This window comes from Ursus arctos, unplaced genomic scaffold (assembly GCF_023065955.2).
Source record: "Ursus arctos isolate Adak ecotype North America unplaced genomic scaffold, UrsArc2.0 scaffold_15, whole genome shotgun sequence".
NCBI classification, from domain to species: Eukaryota; Metazoa; Chordata; class Mammalia; order Carnivora; family Ursidae; genus Ursus; species Ursus arctos.
This window is the reverse complement of record NW_026622819.1, coordinates 40055765-40078618: the sequence shown is the minus strand read 5'-3', so window position 1 is coordinate 40078618 and position 22854 is coordinate 40055765. Positions and strand designations below refer to the sequence as shown.

General features: G+C 41.2%; 1 protein-coding gene across 7 annotated transcripts in view; it reads left to right on the top strand.

Annotated features, from left to right (window-relative positions):
• The first annotated feature begins 13918 nt into the window (after nt 1-13918).
• The window catches only part of CSNK1A1 (casein kinase 1 alpha 1), a 47536-nt gene continuing 38600 nt past the window's right edge, over nt 13919-22854 (top strand). For 5 of the 7 annotated variants that reach the window (XR_007191192.2, XR_007191191.2, XM_026510734.4 and 2 more), the window contains exons 1-2: nt 14150-14829; nt 15454-15560. Coding sequence is in view for 5 of the 7 variants with exons in the window: in XM_026510734.4 (XP_026366519.1) it covers nt 14707-14829; nt 15454-15560 (230 nt within the window). In the remaining 2 variants the exon portion in view is untranslated. Of the gene's footprint in view, nt 14830-15453; nt 15561-22854 lie in introns of all 7 variants that reach the window. The other 2 variants (XM_048224421.2, XM_044388509.3) reach the window with 2 other exon arrangements.

Here is a 22854-nt window from a genome sequence, read left to right as displayed (position 1 = left end):
TAGCATCTCTTCTGTTTCTTTCTCTTCCTGGTTTCCAATGGATTCCACCTGCTTATCGCAGGCATCATCACCCTTCTAAGGACAGGTCTGTTCTCTCTTCCCTTCCAGGTTTCCCAGCTCCCTCTTCCCCCAGGCAAGGTGGCAACCTTCTCACACAGACTCAGCCCTGAGCTCTGTAACAGTTCTGTTCTTAATCTGTAGAAAAATGTGGAAACTTAGCTTTGAAGTTAGGAGATACCCTCTCAGTCTACTTTGCTGGAATTCCATCCTGGAATTACTGCCTCAGTTCTAGAAATTGACTTTAACACATTACCGTCATGATTTTTTAGCCCGGTTTCAGGAAGCTTGTTTTGCTTTTACTATACCACACTCCTTGTATTAGTCAGCAGGCCTTTGGTTCCAGCGCCAGAAATCCAACTCTTTTAGCAATTGCAACATGCATTAGAAGAAAAGACCATCTCTGGCCAAGTGTCCCTTCAAAAGAACAAGCCCTCCGTGGGACGCCTGAGTGGTTCAGTCAGTTAAGCATCTGCCTTCAGCTCAGGTCGTGATCCCAGGGTCCAGGAATTGAGTCTCACATCAGGCTCCTTGCTCAGCGGGAGAAAGAAAGAAAGAAAGAAAGAAAGAAAGAAAGAAAGAAAGAAAGAAAGAAAGAAAGAAAGAAAGAAAGAAAGAAAGAAAGAAAGAAAGAAAGGGAAAGTTAAAAACAAAAAAAGAGCAAGCCCTCCAAAAAGCTCTCCTGCAGACCTTTCCTCCTATCTCATTGAGTAGAATAGCATGTCCATACCGAAGCATACCTAAACCAATCACTGACTGGCTTAGATGATTGAGGACCCAACACGGGGCCAGCCCCCTCTGAACCATATAGTCATGTAGCCTGAACAAAATTGGAGTCTTTTGGGGAAGAGAAAGGATGAAGGGGAATGCTGTCGGGTAAGCAGTCAACAGTGTCTTCTGCGGGAGGGAGTGGGCAATCTACAGGGAAGATGGGGAGCCAAAGATAAGGTGACCCTTCCCGCTGAGTCTTTGAAGAGAGAATTCCTACCAAGCAGATAGGCATGGAAAGTTATGCCAGGTTGAAAGGACCACATGCACGTCAATATGCAACTCCCTTGAGTTGTCCGAAAATGCAATCGCTTCGTTATAGCTGGCTCGAATGCTGCTTGTGGGACTGTGCTATGACAGCTGTAGGCAGACACCACGTTGGGGAAGGCACCTACGCCACGCTGAGGAATTTAAACTATTTCTGTAGGCAATGGGGGAGACATTGAGGAATGGGGACCGCGTGGTATTATTTGAATTTTAAAAACATCATCTAGTAGAAAATGGATCCCAGAACAATGGAAGGCTGAAGGCTGGGAGACTAGTTAAAAAGTTGTAGCATTCAGCCAGGGGAGAGAGAATAAGGCCTCAGGTTAAGCCTGCAATAATAGTGAAGTAGAAGAGGAAAGGATAAGAATAAAATGTTGAAGGACTATCTGATGACCTACAGGATGTAGGGGGATGGAGAGCCTAGACCGACTCAGATTTTTGTCTTGGGCAACTAGGTGTACGGTGGGATCTTCACTAAAGAAAGGGCATCCTAGAAAAGGAAGAGGTTTGGGGCAAAGGTGTGGGGGAAAGTAACGAGATCACTTTTAAACTAGTTGACACCTAGAGCAGATCCATGTGAAGGTGTCCGGCGGGGAGATGGATATAGAGTGCTGGGAGAGGGAAGCTGGGATGGGTAATCCGGATTTGGAAGTCACTAGCAAACCTGTCGTACATGAAGCCGTAAGAGTGAGTGAGGTCGGCCTGGGAAAATAGGAAGGACACGAAGAGAAGAAGGCCAAAGACCTGTGAGCACAAGCAAGGGGAGGCAGAGGAGGGGGAGTTGGCCAAAAAGATGGGGTAAGGGCAGTCAGATAGAGTGGGGAGGTGAGCCGGCCTCTTATTAAACTTCCTTGTGAACAATTTCTTTCGACTGTTGTGCTTGAGTCTGGTCCCACACCAACACATCAAACCACAGTTAAAATATTTGGCCAGTACCCTTTTCAAGTATTGTTTGAATTATTTTAATATCTGATTTTTATTTATTGGTTTCTAGTTGGAAGTCCCCTTGGTCAGTGTGATGCTTTCCCGGAACTGCATGAGAAAAAAAAATCTGGTGAAAAAGGGAAACTCCCTCTCCTGCGATGTTCATTTCCTGCCCTGGACTACAGCCTCAAGCGCTTGTTGCTGCACATTTAAGGATCTGCAATTGTGTCCACAAGCATGTAAATATCTTGTAAGACTGACTGTAAGGTGATAAAACCTTTGTGACTCAGCAATTTCACTTCTGCTCATTTATCTCATAGAAATCCACACACAAGTGCACAAAGACATGTGAATAAGATTGTTTATTGTGACTTTTTAAAAAATCAAAGTAAAAAAAAAGGAAAGAGCTAGAAATTGCCTACATAACGGTCAGCAGAAGATAGTTAACTCAATTCCAGTTTGTCTACACCATGGACTACTATGCAGCCAAGAAAAAGAGTACGGGTTATCTATAGCGATGGGTATGTAAAGATGTCCGTGTTACACATATTGTTATGGATGTCGTATATTAACTGGAAAAAAAAACAAGTTTCAGAGCTAAATGCTTAACATGTACATGGTAAATCTGCATCATGCCTATATATAATCCATTAGTCGTTCGACAGATACCATTGAGTCAGGCACTATTCTGGGGATTCATTAGTGAACAAGACAGAAAAAGTTGCTGTCTCAGTGAGCGAATGTTCTACTGAAGGAGGTTAAATCAAAATGAGTAAAACAATAAATATATAAATATACATGCTAATAAGTGCTATGAGGGAAAATAAAGCAAGGTACAGACCGGAAGAGTAGCTAGGTATGGGGAGGGGATGTGGGTAAGGGGATATTTTAAATAATTTACTCAGGAAGAGTGTTTCTCAGGAGAGAACACCTTAGCTGTGATCTGAATGAAGTATGGGAGTGTATTAGAGTTCTCCAGAGAAAGAGAAGCAACAGCGAGTATGTATGTGTGTGGAGACAAGGGGAGAGAGAGAATGAGAAAGAGAGATTTATTTTAAGGAGTTGACTTATGTGATTGTGGAAGCTTGGTAAGTCCAAAATCTGCAGGGTGGGCGGCAGGCTGGGGGCCCAGGGAAGAGTTGCAGTTTGAGACCAAAGGCTGTCTGCTGGCAGAATTCCTTCCCGCTTGGGGAAGATCAGTCTTCGTTCTAGGAAGGCCTAGTTCTTTGGAGGAGGCCCACCTACATTGTGCAGGGTACTTGCTTTACTTGAAGTTCACCGATTTAAATGTTAATCTTATCCAAAAAAACACCTTCACAGAAACATTCAGAATAATGTTTGACCAAATCTCTGGTCAAACCATGACCCAGCGGAGTTGACACTTAAAATTAACCATCACAAGTCCATCCCTTGTCAACCTGGCACCCATCTGCAACTCCTTAAACCATCCTGAGTCTCTGAATAGACAATAACAAGATCATATTTCCATCTAACAGGACACAGCTATCTTGTGTACAAAACTAAAACACGCTCTTTCTCTAGAAGAGGGTACAAAGTTAATAATCGTGCAGTGTTTGATCTTGTTAAGAAAGCACCCTAGGGGGCAGCTGGGTGGCTCAATACGTTAGGCGTCTGCCTTCGGCTCAGGTCACCATCCCAGGGTCCTGGGATCGAGCCCCACAATGGGCTCCCTGCTCAGCGGGGAACCTGCTTCTCCTTCTCCCCCCTGCTTGTGCTCTCTCTCTTGCTATCTCTCTCTCTCTCTAACAAATAAATCTTAAAAAAAAAAGCACCCTAGCTTCACTCAAACTCTTGACACTTGCCCAGCCCCTCAAATGTTATTCTAAGTTACCTGACTCCAGCCCTTTCCTGGGCATTTTACGTTTGTTCAGATTCTGCAGAGTAATTCTGGCCGTACACTATGCTAGGCTACAGAAAAGGGCTAACGTAATAGAAAATGAATACATCCACAAGGTGGCAGTATTGTATAACTATTGAAAAGCATGATGCAGCATGGGCTCCTGAACATCCCCTTTTGTGGCCTATTCTGTGATCTCTTAAGCGAATGGCTGTTTTTATATCTTCACTTAATCTTGAAATAAATGAGCAATTTCCTTCCCAGGATGTTTTACAGTTCTCAGGTGCATGGACTGGAGAAATAAAAAAGCAGGGTTTTTTGGAATCAGAAAAGTCTGAGTTCAAGTGCAAGATGCACCCTTGGCTTATTTAGTGCCCTTGGACAAGCTAACCGAGAACTCCGATTCACAGATCTGCCTCAGCTGCCCTATCTAAAAATTTAGAACAATTGGGGTCAACTGGCTGGCTCAATGGGTACAGCATGCGACTCTTGATCTTGGGGTCCTTAGGTTCAAGCCCCATGCTGGGTGTAGAGCTTATTTTTAAAAAATAAAAATGTAAAACAAGAAGGGGCACCTAGGTGCCTTAGTCGTTTAAGAGTCCGGCTCTTGATTTCGGCTCAAATCCTGATCTCAGGGTCCTGATCTCAGGGTCATGATCTCTGGGGTTGTGAGATTGAGCCCTGCGTCAGGCTCTACACTCGGCGGGGAGTCAGTCTGCTTAAGATTCTCTGTCTCCCTCTCCCTCTGCCCCTCCACCCCCTCAAATAAAAAAAAACAAAACACAATGAAATTACTTCCTCCATGAAATCTTTTTTATGACATAAGATAATACAGGTAAGAGGGGCGCCTGGGTGGCACAGCGGTTAAGCGTCTGCCTTTGGCTCAGGGCATGATCCCGGCGTCATGGGATCGAGCCCCACATCAGGCTCCTCCGCTATGAGCCTGCTTCTTCCTCTCCCACTCCCCCTGCTTGTGTTCCCTCTCTTGCTGGCTGTCTCTATCTCTGTCGAATAAATAAATAAAAAATCTTTAAAAAAAAAAAAGATAATACAGGTAAGAATACTACTCTATAAAATGCCTTATAAATGTTAAAAGTAATTATTATCTTAGCACTGGAGACTCAATTAGGGTGGATGTCATCTGAAAACTCAGTATCTTTAGGTTGATTCAAAGAAAGGTTCTGAGACCTTTAGATTAGCCTAGAATATTTCATTTCTGTTTCCTGTGATACATCTTAGCCTGCGGTGACCTTGTCAAAAGTAATCATCTACATAGAGATCAGTTGTGGTACTGTCATAGTTATTACACTTCTCTTATTTTTGGCTTTGGACAAGAATTGTGAAGTTCCTATTTCAGCTGACAGCCTATCTCCTTCCACCAGGAAGGTTAGCAAAAGTCACCTCTGGCTTGAATTACCTAATAATAACAGCAGCAGGGTATATCTGTACGAGGTTTATGGCTTAAACGGAGTGCTTTTACATATCCTATTTCAACTAGGGCAGAAGCTATGGCAATCAATGATACAGTGTGAGACAAGAAAATAATAGGCTAAGAAGGTCAATCAGATTTGAAATTCTAAGCAGCAAAAGAAAATATAAAAATAATTGAGTCTTGGGGCACCTGGCTGACTCTGTCAGAAGAGCATATGGCGCTTGATTCTTAGGGTCATGAATTCGAGCCCCACGTTGGGTGTAGAGATTACTTAAATAAACGAACTTAAAATATATACATTAGAAGGAGCCAGAAGGTAAATAGAAAGGGTCTTATGTCTATCATTTGCCTAGCATAGAGAACACAGAAAAGAAACAGTCATGGGAGTTCAGCTCAGGTTCAGGGTCCAACAGAAGGTAAGGAGGGGCTGGAAAGTCTGGTAGATAGCTAAGATTTAAGTCAACTGGCTTGAAAATCTGAAAGGGAAAGAGGCAGAAGAAATTAACACAGGAATTAGGCAGGAAAATACTGTTGTTTAAAAGGGATGGCTGGTGGGGAGGAGGATGGAGGTAAATAATTGAAATCAAGTAGCCAAGATCAAGGAACCAGCTAGAGAGCCAGGGACTACCGCGCCCGCGCCCGGAGGACGTGGATGTCAGCCTTCAAAAGGGTGGGAGTTCAGGCTCCGCTGAAAGTCAGAAACCAGACCCTGATAGAGCACCAAGTTGCAGAACTTCAACATGGAGAGATTCATTGAGCTGCAGATGGGCCGGGCCCACCTGCTGGAGGCAAGGATTTCAGTCAGAGGGGGGTCTACTGAGGTAGGACTGCTCCCTGCTGCCTATTCAGATGTAGAGCAGGCTCCAGGGTTTGGACCCGCCACGCAGACTGTGGAAGCGAACAGGCATGCATCATTGAACAGTGGTGTGGATTGTGGGGGGTTCTCAAAGGCTGGTGGTCTTGGGTACATCACCAGAGCTTCACCTTCCTCACACACGAGGTAAATGTAACAATAGCTGCTCTGATACAGGTCATGAAAAGCACACGTTAGTGCATCACCAAGGGCTATATAAATATGATTTGACTTGCTTTGCCCTACAATCCAGAGTTCTTTTTTTGCCCCATCAGGCCCCTGGCTCTGCTTACTGCAGCGGCGCTGGGCTTGGCCAGGAGCAAATGGAGCAGCGACGCCATTTTCTGTGATCAGTATCAGTACTTTCTGGCATTAACATGGGGAGCTGAGAGTTAACAGGATGTGTTTTAGGACCCACTCTCCTCAGGAATGGCAACCCAAGCATCTTCCAAATTTAGTCCCACAAAGGAGAGTAGATTACTAGAGTGAGTAATAATGAGTCACTGGGAGCACAGTTTCTGCCCTTGCCAATAAACAATGCAGAGGAAGAGAGCAGGGGCTGAGAAAAGGAAGGGACATAGAAATGGCCGAAACTCCAAAACACAAAATTCTTCCAAATAAAAGTAGCCAACACAAATATCCCCAAATGTCATGCATGACAGCACATTTCCAGGAATTAATGGTTTGTGTGATTAAAAGAGAAATTTTGATGCAACAAAGTAGATGGAACTAGAGGGTATTATGCTAAGTGAAATAAGTCAATCAGAGAAAGACAATTATCATATGATCTCACTGATGTGTGGAATTTGAGAAACAAGGCAGAGGATCATAGGGGAAGAGAGGAAAAACTGAAACAAGAAGAAACCAGAGAGGGGGACAAACCATAAAAGACTCTTAACTTCAGGAAACAAACTGAAACTTGCTGGAGTGGAGGGGGGTGGGAGGGATGGGGCGGCTGGGTGATGGACACTGGACAGGGTATGTGTTGTGAGCGCTGTGTATTGTGTAAGACTGATCAATCACAGACCTGGACCCCTGAAACAAACATTGTACGTTAATAATAATTTTTTAAAAATAAAAATAAAAAAATAAAAGAGAAATTTTGAAATGTAATTTGATTATCAAAATATTGCCAGGCCAGACCCACTGGACCAGAACGAGATAAGTCGGGTGGAACGGGGAATGCGAGGGAAACTCGGGCATTTCATCTCTTCAAGTCCTGCCCTTAGTATGGTTTCCAACCAGTACATGGAACATCAGTGATTTGAATTTCCTCCCTGTCAGGACATATCCCTGGCATTTAGATATGACACTGCAGAATGTTCATTGCAGACAAATGAGTTACAGCCTCAGGCATTATTTCAAAGCAAATCGGAGAGGAAGGGGCGGAGCTAGTGGAAACGGTATTTTAGGAAGACAGGAAACAAGCTTTGCTTGATTTTCACTGTTGAATCTCATTCCTTGCCAAGAATAAGACTGTGTTGAAGAGTAAAATCATTTAATGATTTCCTTGTATGAGAATCTAAGTAAGGACTTTTTTTAGGCCCCCCCCTAAAAAAACAAAAAAAACCCACACAACCCAAAAATCAAAAACCAAAAGCCCCTACACCTACGGAGGTCATTTCACTGAGGCCCCTCCCCCACCACTAGGGAGAGCTATACCTAAAACTAAGATTTAATTATTACCCTTCTTAAATACTTTAAAAAGAAGATATTTCCCAGTCTCTGATTTGGAAGCCTCCTCTAATTTCCAACTATGTATCTATTGCTATGTTTCACTGTTAGAGAATCGGACTTTATTGACAAGTGTTAGGGAGCATGGGTAAGGACCCATCGGAATTTTATGTATTAAATGAATTTTAAGAAGCTGTAAAAGAAAAAGAGCATGTAAATTTCCTTCTCCTTCAAAATGTAGGAGTCATTTTCAGTAAATAGCACAATATATTTAAAGATAGAAAGATGAGAATCTGACTTTTCTTTCAAAAGATTGTGTCATTGAAGACTAGGAAAATATTTAAGGTAGAGTCACAACTAAAATTCAGATTTCTCTGACTAGATAGGTCAGGATACATTTCCTCATATCATTTAACCTAGTCCTTAAACACCCTACTTTTGTTTCTCCTCTCCCACTCCAACTACTTTTTAAGTATAAAATTAATTTCCATTATTCTACTATTGTTTCCATGGGCTTTTTTTTTTTTTTTTGGATTTTATTTATTTATTTGACAGATAGAGAGCACATGTAGGGGGTGCCACAGGCAGAGGGAGAGAGAGAAGCAGACTCTCTGCTGAACAGAGAGCCAGATGTGGGGCTCAATCCCAGGACCTGAGCAGAAGGCAGACACTTAACTGACTGAGCCACCCAGAAGCCCCATTTCCATAGGCTTTTGCTTAAAGTTAGGGAAACTTCCAGGTCCTCTACTACTCTAAATATAGATGGCAACAATTTACCTACATAGGTGAAGGACACATTCTCATTTAACCAAGATCACTGAAATGCCTAACTTAATCAGTTAAAAGATTTCTGTAGTAAACTCTAGGTTAATCTAAGTTTTAGAACACTGATGAGTTGAACTCTTCCCCATCTCTAAGACCTTGCACACTAATTTTTGTGGGAATACTTGAGCTCATGCAAAATATGGGAGATATGAAAACATATGAGATTATTCTGTTTTTCCTATTTGGTTAACTGCAGTCTTGATTTTGAGAGGATTTTGACTTCATTCCTCTTACTGGAAACTAATCTTCCCTTCTCTTCAACTAAATCTAGATAGCTGTAGAATGCAATTGCTTCACTAATGGCCAACAAATGTGTCTTGTTAGCTGTGTCCATAATAGGTCCATTTTCAATTGTATGAGCACATCCTTGTAAACCACAGACTTGCAAAATTCTTGAGATTTTGAAATGGGTGGGGAAGGGAATAGGAGAGCTGCAAAGAAAAGATATCTTCTAATTAAATTTATTAGGTTTTACAACATCAGGTGGTCAGAAAAGAAAACCTAACAACCTCTTTTAAGGATAGACTGAAAAAATTAAGATTAAAATTTGTAAGGATAAATATAAGAAATAGGGGATAGCTCATGAATATGGGTTTAATCATCACAAACTATACCAAAACAGAAGATTTTATGATAGAAGGGGTTTTAAGACTCATAGCATTTCTAGACATATATCATAACCAATTAATTTTGGATGTGAGCAAATTTTGGATATAGGTACACAAATATTCATTAAAGCATTGTTTATACTAGCAAAAGTTTGGAAATAACCAGAATACTCAATTGAGATTGGTCAAATGTTGGTCCATCAGTACAATACATATTTGTAGGTTTACATTAAAAATGATTTTTGGGGGGAATCTGGGTGGCTCACTTGGTTAAGTGTCTAGACTCTCGATCTCAGGGTTGTGAGTTCAAGCCCTACGCTGGACTCCACCCTGGGCATGGAGCCTACTTAAAATAAATAAGTAAAATAAAATAAAATAAATAAAAATGATTCTTTGGAAGATTACTTAGTTACATGTGTTAAAAAACAAAAGTCAGCCCAGTAAATTTGAAGATATAATTGGCTTTATTAAATGACTCATGAATTGGGTGGCATCTCACGTAGCAAGTACAGGGCAACTCCGAGCAGTTGTACCAGATGGAAGGCTTTTATAGGAATGAGGGTGGGGCAAGAAAATTACAAGCAAAAGAAAGGAAAGGACTGTTTCAGGAGGGATCATCTTCCCTGAGGGGGAGAGTGAGGGGTCTTATTATACAGATTACCTCACCTTCCTTTGAGTGATAGAGGAGGTCCAAGAGACAGGTTATCTCCTTGGTGGTGATCAGAAAATTCCTGACTGACCAGTTAAGACTTACATTTCTGAGGGAGGTTGAAACTACAATTAGATTAGATATTAAGCCCTGGTCTACTGATTTGGGGACTTCACTCAAGAGAGGCTATTTTGGGCCTGTGGTTTTCCTTTTAACCTATGGAAATGTGTCCCAACAAATTATTAAGTGAAAAAAAAAAAAACAGGTCTCAAAACTGAATGTGCATTGACTACTTGTTGTAAATTTTAAGAAATAAAATTAAATATATGTATACACATATTTGATAGATACACGTAACACACACACATACAATATGCATAGAAAAAGACTGGATAGTTATACACGGCAAAATATTAACATTTGGTGATTAAGTCTCAAGAGATTTTTGTTTTCTTTTTTTTCTGATTTATCTAAATTTTCTGAATTTTTCAAATGAATATTTGTCACTTATTAAAGTTTTTATTTAGTAATTTATTTAGAGAGCATGTGTAGGGGTGGGGCAGGGGGAGAGGGAGAGAGAGAGAATCCTAAGCAGGCTCCAAGCTCAGCACAAAGCCTGATGGCAGGCCCAATCTGTCGAACCTGAGATCATGACCTGACCTGAAATCAAGAGTCAGAGGTTTAACCAACTGAGCCACCCAGGTGCCCCAAATATTTGCCACTTATAAGAAAAAGAACAGTAAATGTTTTATACGTATATATGATCATTAAAAAGTCATTGAGTAGCATAAAATGAAACTTATCAATCTTCAGAATCTTGAAGCCACATGGATGGAAAGCATAAATAAGTTCAAAGAATGAAATTAATTGAAATAAATTTATGTTTAATGACTCCATCGAAAGAACAAAATGTTCACAGAATGTCTCAAATGTGGTTGAGTAGCTATTGTAGATAGCTATCGTAGACGGCTACTTCATAGCTATCAGACGTGCAGCAAACCACTTGTACATAACCTCATCAACAATGAGGAGGGGGGAAAAGGAACTGAGACAAGAAAGGAACACAGAAATTGCTGTCATTGTCAAAGACTAGAAAAGAGCCTAAATGGATTATGACTCAGATCCAACAGGACATTTCTGATGGTCTTGCTTTCAACCAGTCCACTAAGTCACTTATCTGATACTGATTGTGCACAAGGCAGTACAACAGTTGAACAACACCTAAGACAGTGGTTGACATCTTCTAAGACATTCCATTTTTTCTATTTGTACCAAACAACTCCGAGATAGGCAGACCACCCTTGTTTTCATTTTCCTCCTTACAGCATTTTTCTATAATTGTTGTGCTTGTCTTTATCATTTTACTCAAAATGCACTCTGGTTACCAGTGAATTTTCCTTGGGTGAATACTGCGGCTTTACAAAAAATGTTTTCAATTCATCTCGACCTCTCTAAGAACATAGAGGTAATCACTAGGGTATGATTGTCCCAATTTTCATTCCACCCCTTTTTCTAACTCCTTTGGTTAGAGGTTGGGGTTCTACTCCTTTTTTTGCCGCTAAGACCTGTGTGATCTTGGACAGACCTCTTGTGTCCTTGCAGACACAATTGGTACGTGCGAAGCCACTCTGTATATTGCAAAGCATCTAAAAATATGATTATTGAAGTAGATGACCTCTAAATTTCCCTCAAGGTCTAAAATTTTTAGTCTACATTTTTGGTTATATTTTTAGTGAATTCATGTGATCCAAGAATTGCATTTTGGCACATTTTAGAAGATTCCTTCCATTACACCAAAGCTGCTGCTGATTCAATAAGTACAGAATGATTTGTAGCTTTAATAGTAGCACCAAAAACAGGTAATACTTCAATTGCTGAGGTTGAAAATTACCAGAAATGATGCATGATTTTAAGGAAAAGGCTGAGTCATAGTCAACGCCTAAAAACTTCATTTTCTACGTTAACCCCCCAACTTTTGCATTTCTTAAATCTGACAAATTTAAATCTCTCTCTCTTTTTTTTTTGACAAATTTAAATCTTAAGATGGAAGCAACTGAAATCACATTCGAAAAGGGGACGGCTATTCATACAGCAGTTGGAGCATTTTGCTGGGTATTATCAGTGCTGGAATAGTGACTACAAGAGGCAGGAAACCAATGAGGTGTTTATATATATATATATATATATATATACACACACACATACATATATACACACACACACACACACACACACACATATATATATATAAAATCATCATCAAATCTTAGAGTTGGAAGGTCTTCTAAAAGTCATTTAGACTGGTGGTTCCCGGAGTGTTTGATTTCAAAAGCTTATAAAAGTTCAAAATAAACAGCAACAACAAAAAAAGGAGGGCAAACGTGAAAATGTCAGTGTTTAACTTTGACAAATAAGGATATAAACAAAAGAACAAAACAACCGTCTACCATCAGCACCATCTTATAAAAAAGGTCACTTTAATGACATGTGTAGGATGATAAAAATCTCAGAATAAAGTACAATTTGAAATTAAATAAATGAAGAAAAAAATGCATTATACTGCTTTTATTTTTCTAATATCTTTATGGAAAACTGTTAGACTTGCCCCTGTCCATACACAGACCTTTGTGAATCTCTAATCTAGTCCATTCCATGCACACCTCTACCCCCTACCCCATCCCATCTCCCACAATGGAGCAATTGTATCTTCACCACGCCGAAAAATCCCTTTAAATGTATACCCCACCTACTGTAGGGAACTCCTCAAGCTGCGGAATCCATTAAGGTTTGGAGTCTGTGATAGAAAATCAGCATAAGAGCTGCTGTCTCTGGGAACTTCAAGATGCTTACACTTGGCTTTTTTTTTTTTAGACCAGAATCTAACAGCAGAGAATTTTAAGTAGGCCAAACGTGCTTTACAGTCACTAAACGAAAATGTCTAATAGTGCCGATTTGGGAGTCAGGCAGCCCGAGTTTTGGTAGTGCATCAGAACTTCATTCTAAACCTCAGGGGATCTGTTTTCACGTTCGACACATTTGGATCAGAGCTTTATGAAAAGAAGTATTTAAGTCATAATTAGAGTAACATGGAGGAATTTTAGTTAAGATATCTTTCGGGATGAACTCCATTACTAATTACTTGATCAGCTTTCAACGTTGCAGTTAAGTCTAGATTTTTTTTCCGTTTCTATTTTAATGAAATTATTTTGAGAGATTTCGTTTAAATTTTTACAACTGAGGTTTGATTCATTCATCAGGGTTTGATTCATATCACAGATGACAGCATCAACTAGGGAGCTTTCTTTTGTGATCATTACTACCAAGTCGTTTCCTCGGTCAAATTATGAAAACCAAAATGTGATCAAGATTTGATTTTTTTAATCAATCTTTAGTAAAAATTCTACTGTATAAAGGTTAACAATAACATTAACGTTTACTGTTTTAAACGCTATCAATTTTATTTTGTACTAGTTATTTACACCCTGTGTTTTTTGGGTCAGTAGTGCAGTTTTCAACATGATCAAGATATGACCAAGAAGTTTTTTTTGGGGGGGGGGATAAACACTTCTATGTGCAATTTTTTCAGGGTTGTAAATATTTTCCGTTGACGCGTCTGCCACTGTAATTATGAATCGGGTATTAGGGTTTTTTTTCCGTGGGGACCAAATGTATCAGTGGAGCAAGAACACAAAGACAGGATAATTCCTGCTTTCCCTCTTTTCCCTTCCTGTAAAAACGAGATTCTCCAACACTCCGTAGAGCGCAGAATCCTAATCCTTAAAACTTCATCAGGTAAAACGGGGAGTCCTGACCAAACCCAGCCCCGCCAGAGCTGCTTTTCTCTTCGTTTCCACCAGAGGCGATAGCCTCTCGCAAAACAGAATTGGGCAGGAATAGGCCGGAATGAGGGAGTGGCCCAGGGAAAGATCAAAGGTTAAAAAAAAAAAAACCCAAAATCTCCCCAAAGAGCAAAGGTCAAAACTCCCAAGGAAGCCAGAAGTTCCGAACTTCCACGAAGAAAGAAGGTGACTCCACCCTAACATGCTCTCGGGGCCCGGGGCCGCGCGGCCTTTCAGAGACCAGGCGGGTCCGAAGTGACTAACAGGTAGCTAGAAATGAACAGCCAACAACCGGAAGTAGAAGTGAGCCCCGGGCGGGGGTGAGGAGAGGCCACCGCACGCCTGCGCAATCAGCAGGGTTGCAGTACGCATGCGTGGTTGGGCGGTGACGGGGTGACGCTTGGAGCGTGGGCCGCGACTCTCACGGATCCGGTTCCGCCCTCCCTCTCATCGCCGACCCTCCGGGGCTAGCGCCCGAGATCCCTTTCCCAGAGTGCTCTGCGCCGTGAAGAAGCGGCTCCCGGGGACTGGGGGCATTTTGTGTTGGCTGGAGCCGGAGTAACAAGATGGCGGCGTCGGCGGAGTGACAGGGGTCCCTGCGGGCGGGAGCCGGTGGCAGCGGTATCGCCCTAAACCACCGCGCCTCTTTTCCAGCCCGCGACGTCGCCGTGAAAGCGAGCCAGGGGCGGCCGCCCAGAAACAAGTGGCCCAGCCTGGTAACCGCGAGAACCCCCTTACAAACTGCGGCCTGGCGAAACGAAGCCTGATTGAGCGGCGGTGATCAGGTTCCCCTCGGCCGATTCTGGGCCGTGTAACGCCTTGAAAGAGCCAACGTTTTCCGTTTCCTGCCGCCCTCCTCCGCAGCCTTGTTCCGCGGACGAGCCCCAGAGGCCTCCGTCCTCCCCTCAGAGGTGTCGGGGCTTGGCCCCAGCCTCCATCTTCATCTCTCAGGATGGCGAGCAGCAGCGGCTCCAAGGCCGAATTCATTGTCGGAGGAAAATATAAACTGGTACGGAAGATCGGGTCTGGCTCCTTCGGGGACATTTATCTGGCGATCAACATTACCAACGGCGAGGTAATCACCCAGGGTGGGGTTCACGACCACGCTGCGCCAGTCCTCACCCCCCGCCCCAACCCCCGAAGTGTTCGGGCTTTTCCCCACCACACGCACGTACTGGGGAGGGGAGTCCAGAGAGAGGGAGCCAGTTTTCCTGGCTTTAGGAGCCTCCCCCGCTCTCTTTCCCTAAAAGGCAAAGAACCCGATAGAAGGGTTGGGAGAACCTATGAAGTTTCCCAGCTTGTTAAAAATGTACCTTAATCGAACTTTTTAAGCTGTCGTTTAAGGCGAGATCGGCAAAATCGTATATCTCTAATCCCCAGGTTTTCCCCACTCTATGGATTTATTCTATTGGGGTTCTTGCTTTCGATCGTCAGTTTCCTTCAAAACCTCTCATTACGTTTTCTGGATGAATCATTTTCTTGCACCTTCGAGGACGTGCCGATTTCGTCACTACCCCCTGAAGAGGCCTTTGAGGCTGGTTGCCTCGTTTTATAATTACAAAGAGAGCTTTCTCTTCTGAGCCTCTCTCACTTCACCTTCTAGTCTCGAGTTGGAGCTTTGCTAATGTCTTCCCTCCTCTCCCAAGTGACATTGAATCCTTAGGGATGTTGATGCCATCATCCCTTCTCTCCCCTGCAGGAAGTGGCAGTGAAGCTAGAATCTCAGAAGGCCAGGCATCCCCAGTTGCTGTACGAGAGCAAACTCTATAAGATTCTTCAAGGTGGGGTGGGCATCCCCCACATACGGTAAGAACCCGTGAGCAAACAGGCGGTTCACCGAGGGAAGTACGGCATGGGGCAGATGGGTAGAGGCAGGCAAGAGCACCAGCTGAATCCGGGCCTTGGTATCTGAGTTACCTGGGGTTACTGTGGCTGGTGGTTTCCTGAGCACCATAAGACACCACAGTCACTGAGTGAATTTTTAGTTTGCCAACTTCGTTTAGAATTTCAGTTTGTTAACACTGCTCCGTTTAGCTTCCGTCATTCTTCTCGAGGCTTTCGTTTGCAGTTAAGTATGCGGGTCATCCTTGATCCCTACGCGGCAGGGTTGTCTGCTGCTTTCTTTACGCCGGCACCTCTGATGTTCTTAGGTTTATCCAGAGAAGTGGATTTGAAGGTGCCAAGTGACCGGGTTCGGCCAGTTCGCGTTGCTATTGGAGCTGGCTTGGGAAATGGCTGCTCTTTTGTTGTGTTTTTGTTCCAACATGTCTTCCTCCTCCGCTTAGAAAATGGCGGAACGACGTGACTCAACCGCATATTCCTGCCCTTTTCTAGGCTTGGGTTCACAAGTTACTTTTCCTTGATACCCCTTTAGCAGCTCTGAGTGGATTAAACCTTTGAAAAGCCAAGGATAAAGGTGCGGGCGGCGGTGGGGTTCAAGGAAGGAGATGGCATAATGACAGTCTGTTTGTGATTCCTGCAGCAGATGCGACGGGAAATTGTTAAATTACGCTATGCAAAATCCCTCATAGACCCTTTAAAAGTGTTCATTATTCTTTCACGAAGGGTAGTGTTGGCTACATTTCAGCCTGTGTACTAAATTTTTGTGAGTAATGGCCAAGGCAGTTTGACCACTACCGTGTTGAAATTGACTCAAAATCAGTTGTATTAAAAAGAAAGATTAATCACGTAACCACAGTGTGCTAAGTAACTTTAACCTGTTGAGTTACTTGGTCAGTAACTCCTCACATCAGGGAAATTGTGGCCTTTTGGGGGGATGGGATATTGGTGAATGTAAACAGCAATAGTAATCGGGATAAAAGATGACCACATAAAGACATTGGGGTTTTTTTAAATGGTTAATTTTAAAGGTTGTTAGTTTGACTTTGAGGTTAAAAAGCATCTTCCTTGAATAGAGGTTAAAATGCAGTGTAAAGCCAAGCCATTTTTCAAAACTCAAAAATAACATTTGTGAAAAAGAACCAGAGACAGTTAAGAATTAAGTGGAGTGATAGTAACTGTAATCTTTTTCTATTCCAGTTTATATTTCTTAAATCTTGAATTAAGGACTGAACTGCATACATTAATTCAGATGTGGAAACAACCAAAGTAATACTGTCCTTAAAAAATCTCCAGTGCTGATAGACATTTTTAATGGAGAAGTTGAATAATAAAGTATTCTATTGGTTGTAAGTGATAAATTATTTAGAAGAAACTTCCAGTTTTATTTTATAAGGTAGATTAATGTGACATCCAAGATGATGGGAGATTTTAAATGATTCCTATCCCCTCCCCAAAAAAAAACCCTCCTACTGGGAAAATGAACGTTATTCTGGAAGAATGAAAAAAAAAATTTTTTTTTCAAAGTCTTTATTAAAATGTCTAGCTGTTTATTCTCTCAAAATAAAAAGTACATTGCATTAGCCAAAAAATTTTAAATGCCTTTCCTTTTGCCTTTAAACATACCTCTTCACCCCGGGCCCCACTGATTTGCTTTCCATCACTAGTTTTTCTTAGAATTACACATAAATGCAATCATACAGTATGAGGTCATTTGTGTCTGACTTCTCTCGCTTACCATAATGCTCTTGAGATTCATCCATGTTGGGAGGTTTTAGAAATTTCACAAGTTATGTTGAATATAATGTATTTGAAATAATTTTCAAAAAATATTAAGCATCTGGCATTTTCAGTGCTAAACCCTTTTATCTGGTAGCTTTTATTTAAAGGCAGTGCTGATACAGACCAACAAGAGCCGTAGTTAATATACTGAATAAGCACATGAATAAATGAAATTAACTTGTGAGCAAAATAATAGGCATCTGCTATAAGATGTTGAGCATAGAGGGAGTTGTAGTTATAAACTGTAGGTGGAGCTAAAGAGAGATTAACCTGGCTTTCAAATTAACGCTTCCTGGGAGATGAGATGGAATTTCAGGATCCAGCTCTAAGTAAGAAAGCTTGGTTGAACTGCTTGCGGGGGGCATCCAAGAATACATTGTGGCTTCTGGGAGTAGCCTCTAATGCAGAAGGTAGTAATTGGATGAGGGTGGGGAAAGAGTAAATTTGTTTTAGGAGGGGTAGTGTCTGGTACATAGAAACAATAGTGGTTCATTGGTTGTAAAGTGTGAGAGAACTGTTTTTCTGCTGAAGTAAAAAGGGTAAGAAAGACTTTATATAAGCATTCTTTATTTGGGTGGCAACGTCATCCTGCCCCCTTAGTGTATTCCCCACTATTTCCACATCACCTATATATAGCATACAGGTAAATACTTACTTGGTAACTATTGAACTAAATTGACTTTATCGAGATTAAATGAAGCAGTCTATGTGTTATCCATTGTTTCAGATGGATATAAATATAAAAAATTGAGATTTGGGGTGTCTGGTTGGCTCAGTTGATAGAGCATGTGGCTCTTAATCTCAGGGTCATGAGTTCAAGCCCCATGTTGGATGTAGAGATTACTTTTAAAGAACAGATTGTGCTGTAATTACACTTGATTCCATCTTCTCCCCTACACCCCACAACCCCTTGAATTTACTAAGATACTTTGGGATATCCTAAAACAAGGACCATAAATGATCTAGCCCGCATAGCAGACCTGACTAATCTTTACTTAGTGAGGAATCTATTGTTATACAGAAGCATAGCATTCAGCGTAAAGAGCAAGATGAGGGTGGTGTTCAGTCTTCCTATTTTTAACTAGGGTCATTCTTTAGTTAAGAAACTGAAATCGTTAATTGATTTCTGGAAGCTCAAAAATTACTGTATTTCTGTTATAACCTTCTCTATCTTTGTGGTACTCAGTTTGAATTGAATTAACGTGATCTCTTAAAGAAGCATTTATGATACCAAGCTCTAGCTCTGTCATGTGGTATTGACAATGATCTTGGGTCATCAGTCCTTTAACCTCTTCCGGTCTATCAGTTTGCTCATCTGTGAAATGCAAAGAGGATTTTACCATGTTAGTAATTTTCTAATTCTTTTGGAATAGGAAAGAAGAATACTGGACAGAAAGGTTTAGGGTTTTCCTGCTCTTCTAGAAAAAGTTCTGCATATTGAGCTTTTGGGTAGGGTTTTATTTGAACAGAGTTCCTTACTTAAATAAGTCACTGGCCTGGTTGATCTCCGAACTCTAGCTCTGCAATTTTGAGACTTCTTTTTAGATGATAATAGCTAGAAAGCATTTCATCACAGTTTGGTGTTAGGGTCTAGATCTTACCTTTGAATCTTATTTTAGTACAGAGACCCCTCTCAAGACTCTTAAAAATCCCATCTGCTGGGACGCCTGGGTGGCGCAGCCGTAAAGCGTCTGCCTTCGGCTCAGGGCATGATCCCAGTGTTCTGGGATCGAGCCCCACATCAGGCTCCTCCACTGGGAGCCTGCTTCTTCCTCTCCCACTCCCCCTGCCTGTGTTTCCTCTCTCGCTGGCTGTCTCTGTCAAATAAAAAAAAAAAAAATCCCATCTGCTTCCAGTAAACTATCAATTACCATTTAGGAGGAAGTAAATTAACGGAGTATATTTTTCTATGCAAATGAATAAAGAAGATGGGAGGGGGCATGGGAGAATTGTTGCCTTGCTTTCAGCCACTTTTTTGCCCTCTCTGAATGTCAAGTATTATAGAAGATATTTATAAAGTACTGGTTAATCCTTACTCTTCAGTGTTAAAAGTAGATTAAATTTTAATCTTAGCTTTTTGGCATTGAACATACATCTTTCAAATAAGTTCTGAGGCTGTTATCAGAGAACAAAGATGAAATCTGCGCTGGATACATCTTTATTTTTACAGATCTCTGGGTGCATAAGAAATGTAATTTTTAACTCAGGGTAACTGAATCCACGGTACACTAAAGGTGCTTTATATCAGCTTATAATGGATTTGTAGTTATGGAATAATGTAATGATGCTTAAGTAGCATTTGTGAGCTAAATGAAACGTGAATATGGCCTAGTATCTCACAAGTTAGACTGCTGAGTCTCTGAAGGGTTACTAGAGTCTCCTAACTCCTGTTATTCTGAGCCATTTTCACCTTTATGTCAAGGTCAGCATGGCTGCTCACATACCCCACACCTTTTCATTTGATGCTACAGAGCCATACTATGCCTCCTTCACTTTATGGCACTTGGCCTCATTCAGAGAAAGTGAAAAACTCTTCTATAAATGTAAGTAACTTATTGTTTGTGTTATTATTTAACTAGATGCTTAACAATTTTTTTTTAAAGTTCATTTGTTTTTTGTTTTTTTTTTTTAAAGGCCTGTTTATTTTACAAAGAGAGCAGGAAGGGGCAGAGGGAGAGGGAGAGAATCCCAGTTAGACTCCCTGTTGAGCGGGAAGCCCAGTGTGAGGCTCAGTCTCAACCCCAAAGCCATGACCCGAGCTGAAACCAAGAGTCAGACACCTAACTGACTGAGCCACCCAGGTGCCTCACCTTAATAGTTTTCACAATAAAAGTGAATACCTAGTTAAAGTGATGGGTTTTGTTACTTTTTTTGTTTCCAAAACAATCTCAGGTGGCTCTTGAAGTTTAAATGACCAGTAGTCACATGACACGGAATAATGCATGTTGTAATTTTTTTTTAATGAGGTGTAATTTATATAGAGTGAAATGCACAGCTTTCAATGTGCCATCAAATGAATTCTGACAAATGTATACAGTGGTATAGCCTACACTACCTACTGAGATCAAGAATATTGGATTTTTTTAAATGCTGCTAATCCACGATAAGCTACATTTTGTGGCAAGATAGGTTTTATTTTATCTTTTTAAGTTGGTCTTTTGGATCATGTTTACATTTTTCTTTTTTCTGGATACGATGTTGATTTGTCCTTATACAAGACTATAGGTTAATGTTTTTATCACCATAAAGTATACTATATAGCTTGCCTAATAAAATAATCAGATGGGGGTCGTGAAGAATGAGTGGCAGTTGAGTTCTTTGCCTCATTCTCCTTTGAAGAACTGGAATACTGCCTTTTGATTGTCTGAACGTCCTCAGTGGGATATGTTTTAATGGGGACTTCGGAAGTGTTGTACAAAAAGATTGAGCTGGAGGGTACAGGAAGGAAATGGAAAGAGCATTATATGAGAGTCAAGAGTTAGGGGTCCATCTGTGATGTCATCTAGATTTCAATCTAAAATGAATTCTGTAATTTGTAATGTCAGCTTTCATTTATAAAGAGATTTCGTAAGATTAATTAGTCTTAAAAGGGTTTTGGGTTTTTTTAAAGATTTTATTTATTTATTTGAGAGAGATCACACAAGCAGGGGGGAGTGGGAAAGGGAGAAGCAGGTTCCCCACCGAGCAGGGGACCCAACTCTGGACTCAATCCCAGGACGCCAGGATCATGACCCAAGCTGAAGGCAAACGCTTAACCAACTGAGCCACCCAAGTGCCCCTTAAGAGTTAAAAAAAAATTTTTTTTTGATGCGTTATATTAACTGATGAGATCAGGGGAACCTGGGTGGCTCAGTCAGTTAAGCATATGCCTTCAGGTCAGGTCAGGATCTTGGGGTCCTGGGATCGAGCTCTGCATCAGGCTCTCTGCTTGTTCAGCTGGGAGTCTGCCTCTCCCTCTCCCTCTATGCTCTTTCCTGCTCTCTGACAGATAAATAAAATGTTTTTTGGGGTTTTAGATTTTATTTATTTATTAGAGAGCACGCATAGAAGCAGAGGGAGAGGGGGGATGCATGCTCCCCACAGAGCAGGTAGCTGGATGTGGGACTTGATCCCAAGACCCTGGGATCATGACCTGAGCCGAAGGCAGACGCTTGACTGAGCCACCCAGATGCCCCTCAAATAAATAAAATCTTTAAAAAAGTAATAATAAATTGATGAGATCAGTAGGATAAACGGTGGCTCTTCCCATTCTTTGATATGGTAGTTATTTGTTCTAACTTCAGTGTATAGTTAGTTGTCTTTTATTTATAATGTTAGTACATACTATTGAAATATGTGAGTGGTTAAATACAGTGTGGCTAAACATTCCTTTTTCTGTGTTGTGCAAGAAAGAAAAGTAGAATTGACCATTACTCAGACATTGCACATTGTCTTATTTAATCATTACAGTAATTCTATAAGTTGGGGTTTCATATAAAGCTTGAGAGTCAGAGTGGTTAATTTGCCTAAACTCAGCACATCTTAAATGTTTAAATAGATCTTACTGCATCTTCAGACTATGCCGGTGGTTCCCAAACTTTGCTGCCCATTGGAATAACATGGAGAAGTTTTAAAAATTTGACACTTGGCTCCTAACCTTTATATATTTTGATTTAATGGGTTTGGAGTATGCCTTAGGCATCAAGAGTTATAAAAACTCCTCAGGTGATTCTGTTATTTGGCAGAGTTTAGGAACCATTTTACTGTGCCATATTTCAAGGTTATAATGGTTCTTTCCTGCCCACACCCACCCACTCCCATCTTTTCTAGAACTACAATTTGGAAAGGCTGGTTTCTTAACTTACTCACCTCCTCCTATGAATTAGGAGGTTAATTCAGAAAATCCTATACCAGGAAACATGGCACTGGAAAGTACACTGTAATCCCATATAATCAAATGCTTTAATTTCTGGAAAGTATCTAACACCAATATTTGAAACCATTTTTGTACTCCCATTCCCAGATGCATTCCTGTAAGAAAGCATTCTAGAAATTCCTTGAGGGAAAGAACCATGTCTTGCTGATAGAAGTATTTTTTATGTTTCTTAGTGTGTTGGCTAAAAAGGCACTAATGATTCGTTATAAGGAAATTCTGCTTTTATTTTTTCTACATTTTATTTATGTATTCATTCTTTAGAGAGAGTGAGCAAGCAGGGAGAGAGGCAGAGAGAATCTTAAATAGACTCTTCCCAGAGTGGGGTTCCATCTCATGACCTGAGCCGAAACTAAGAGTTGGTCACTTAACTGACTGTGCCACCCAGGTGCCCCTGTCTGTGTGCATTTACTTTTTAATGGAACCCGGTAGAGAGTTTGGCTGCTACACATTTATAGAACTTTGGGAGTACCTGATGTATGCATAGTTCCTAATGAGAATATTTATCATCTCTGTAGTACTTAGTATTTCCTCAGTATTCAGCTGAACTGACTAGCTGGCAGCCAA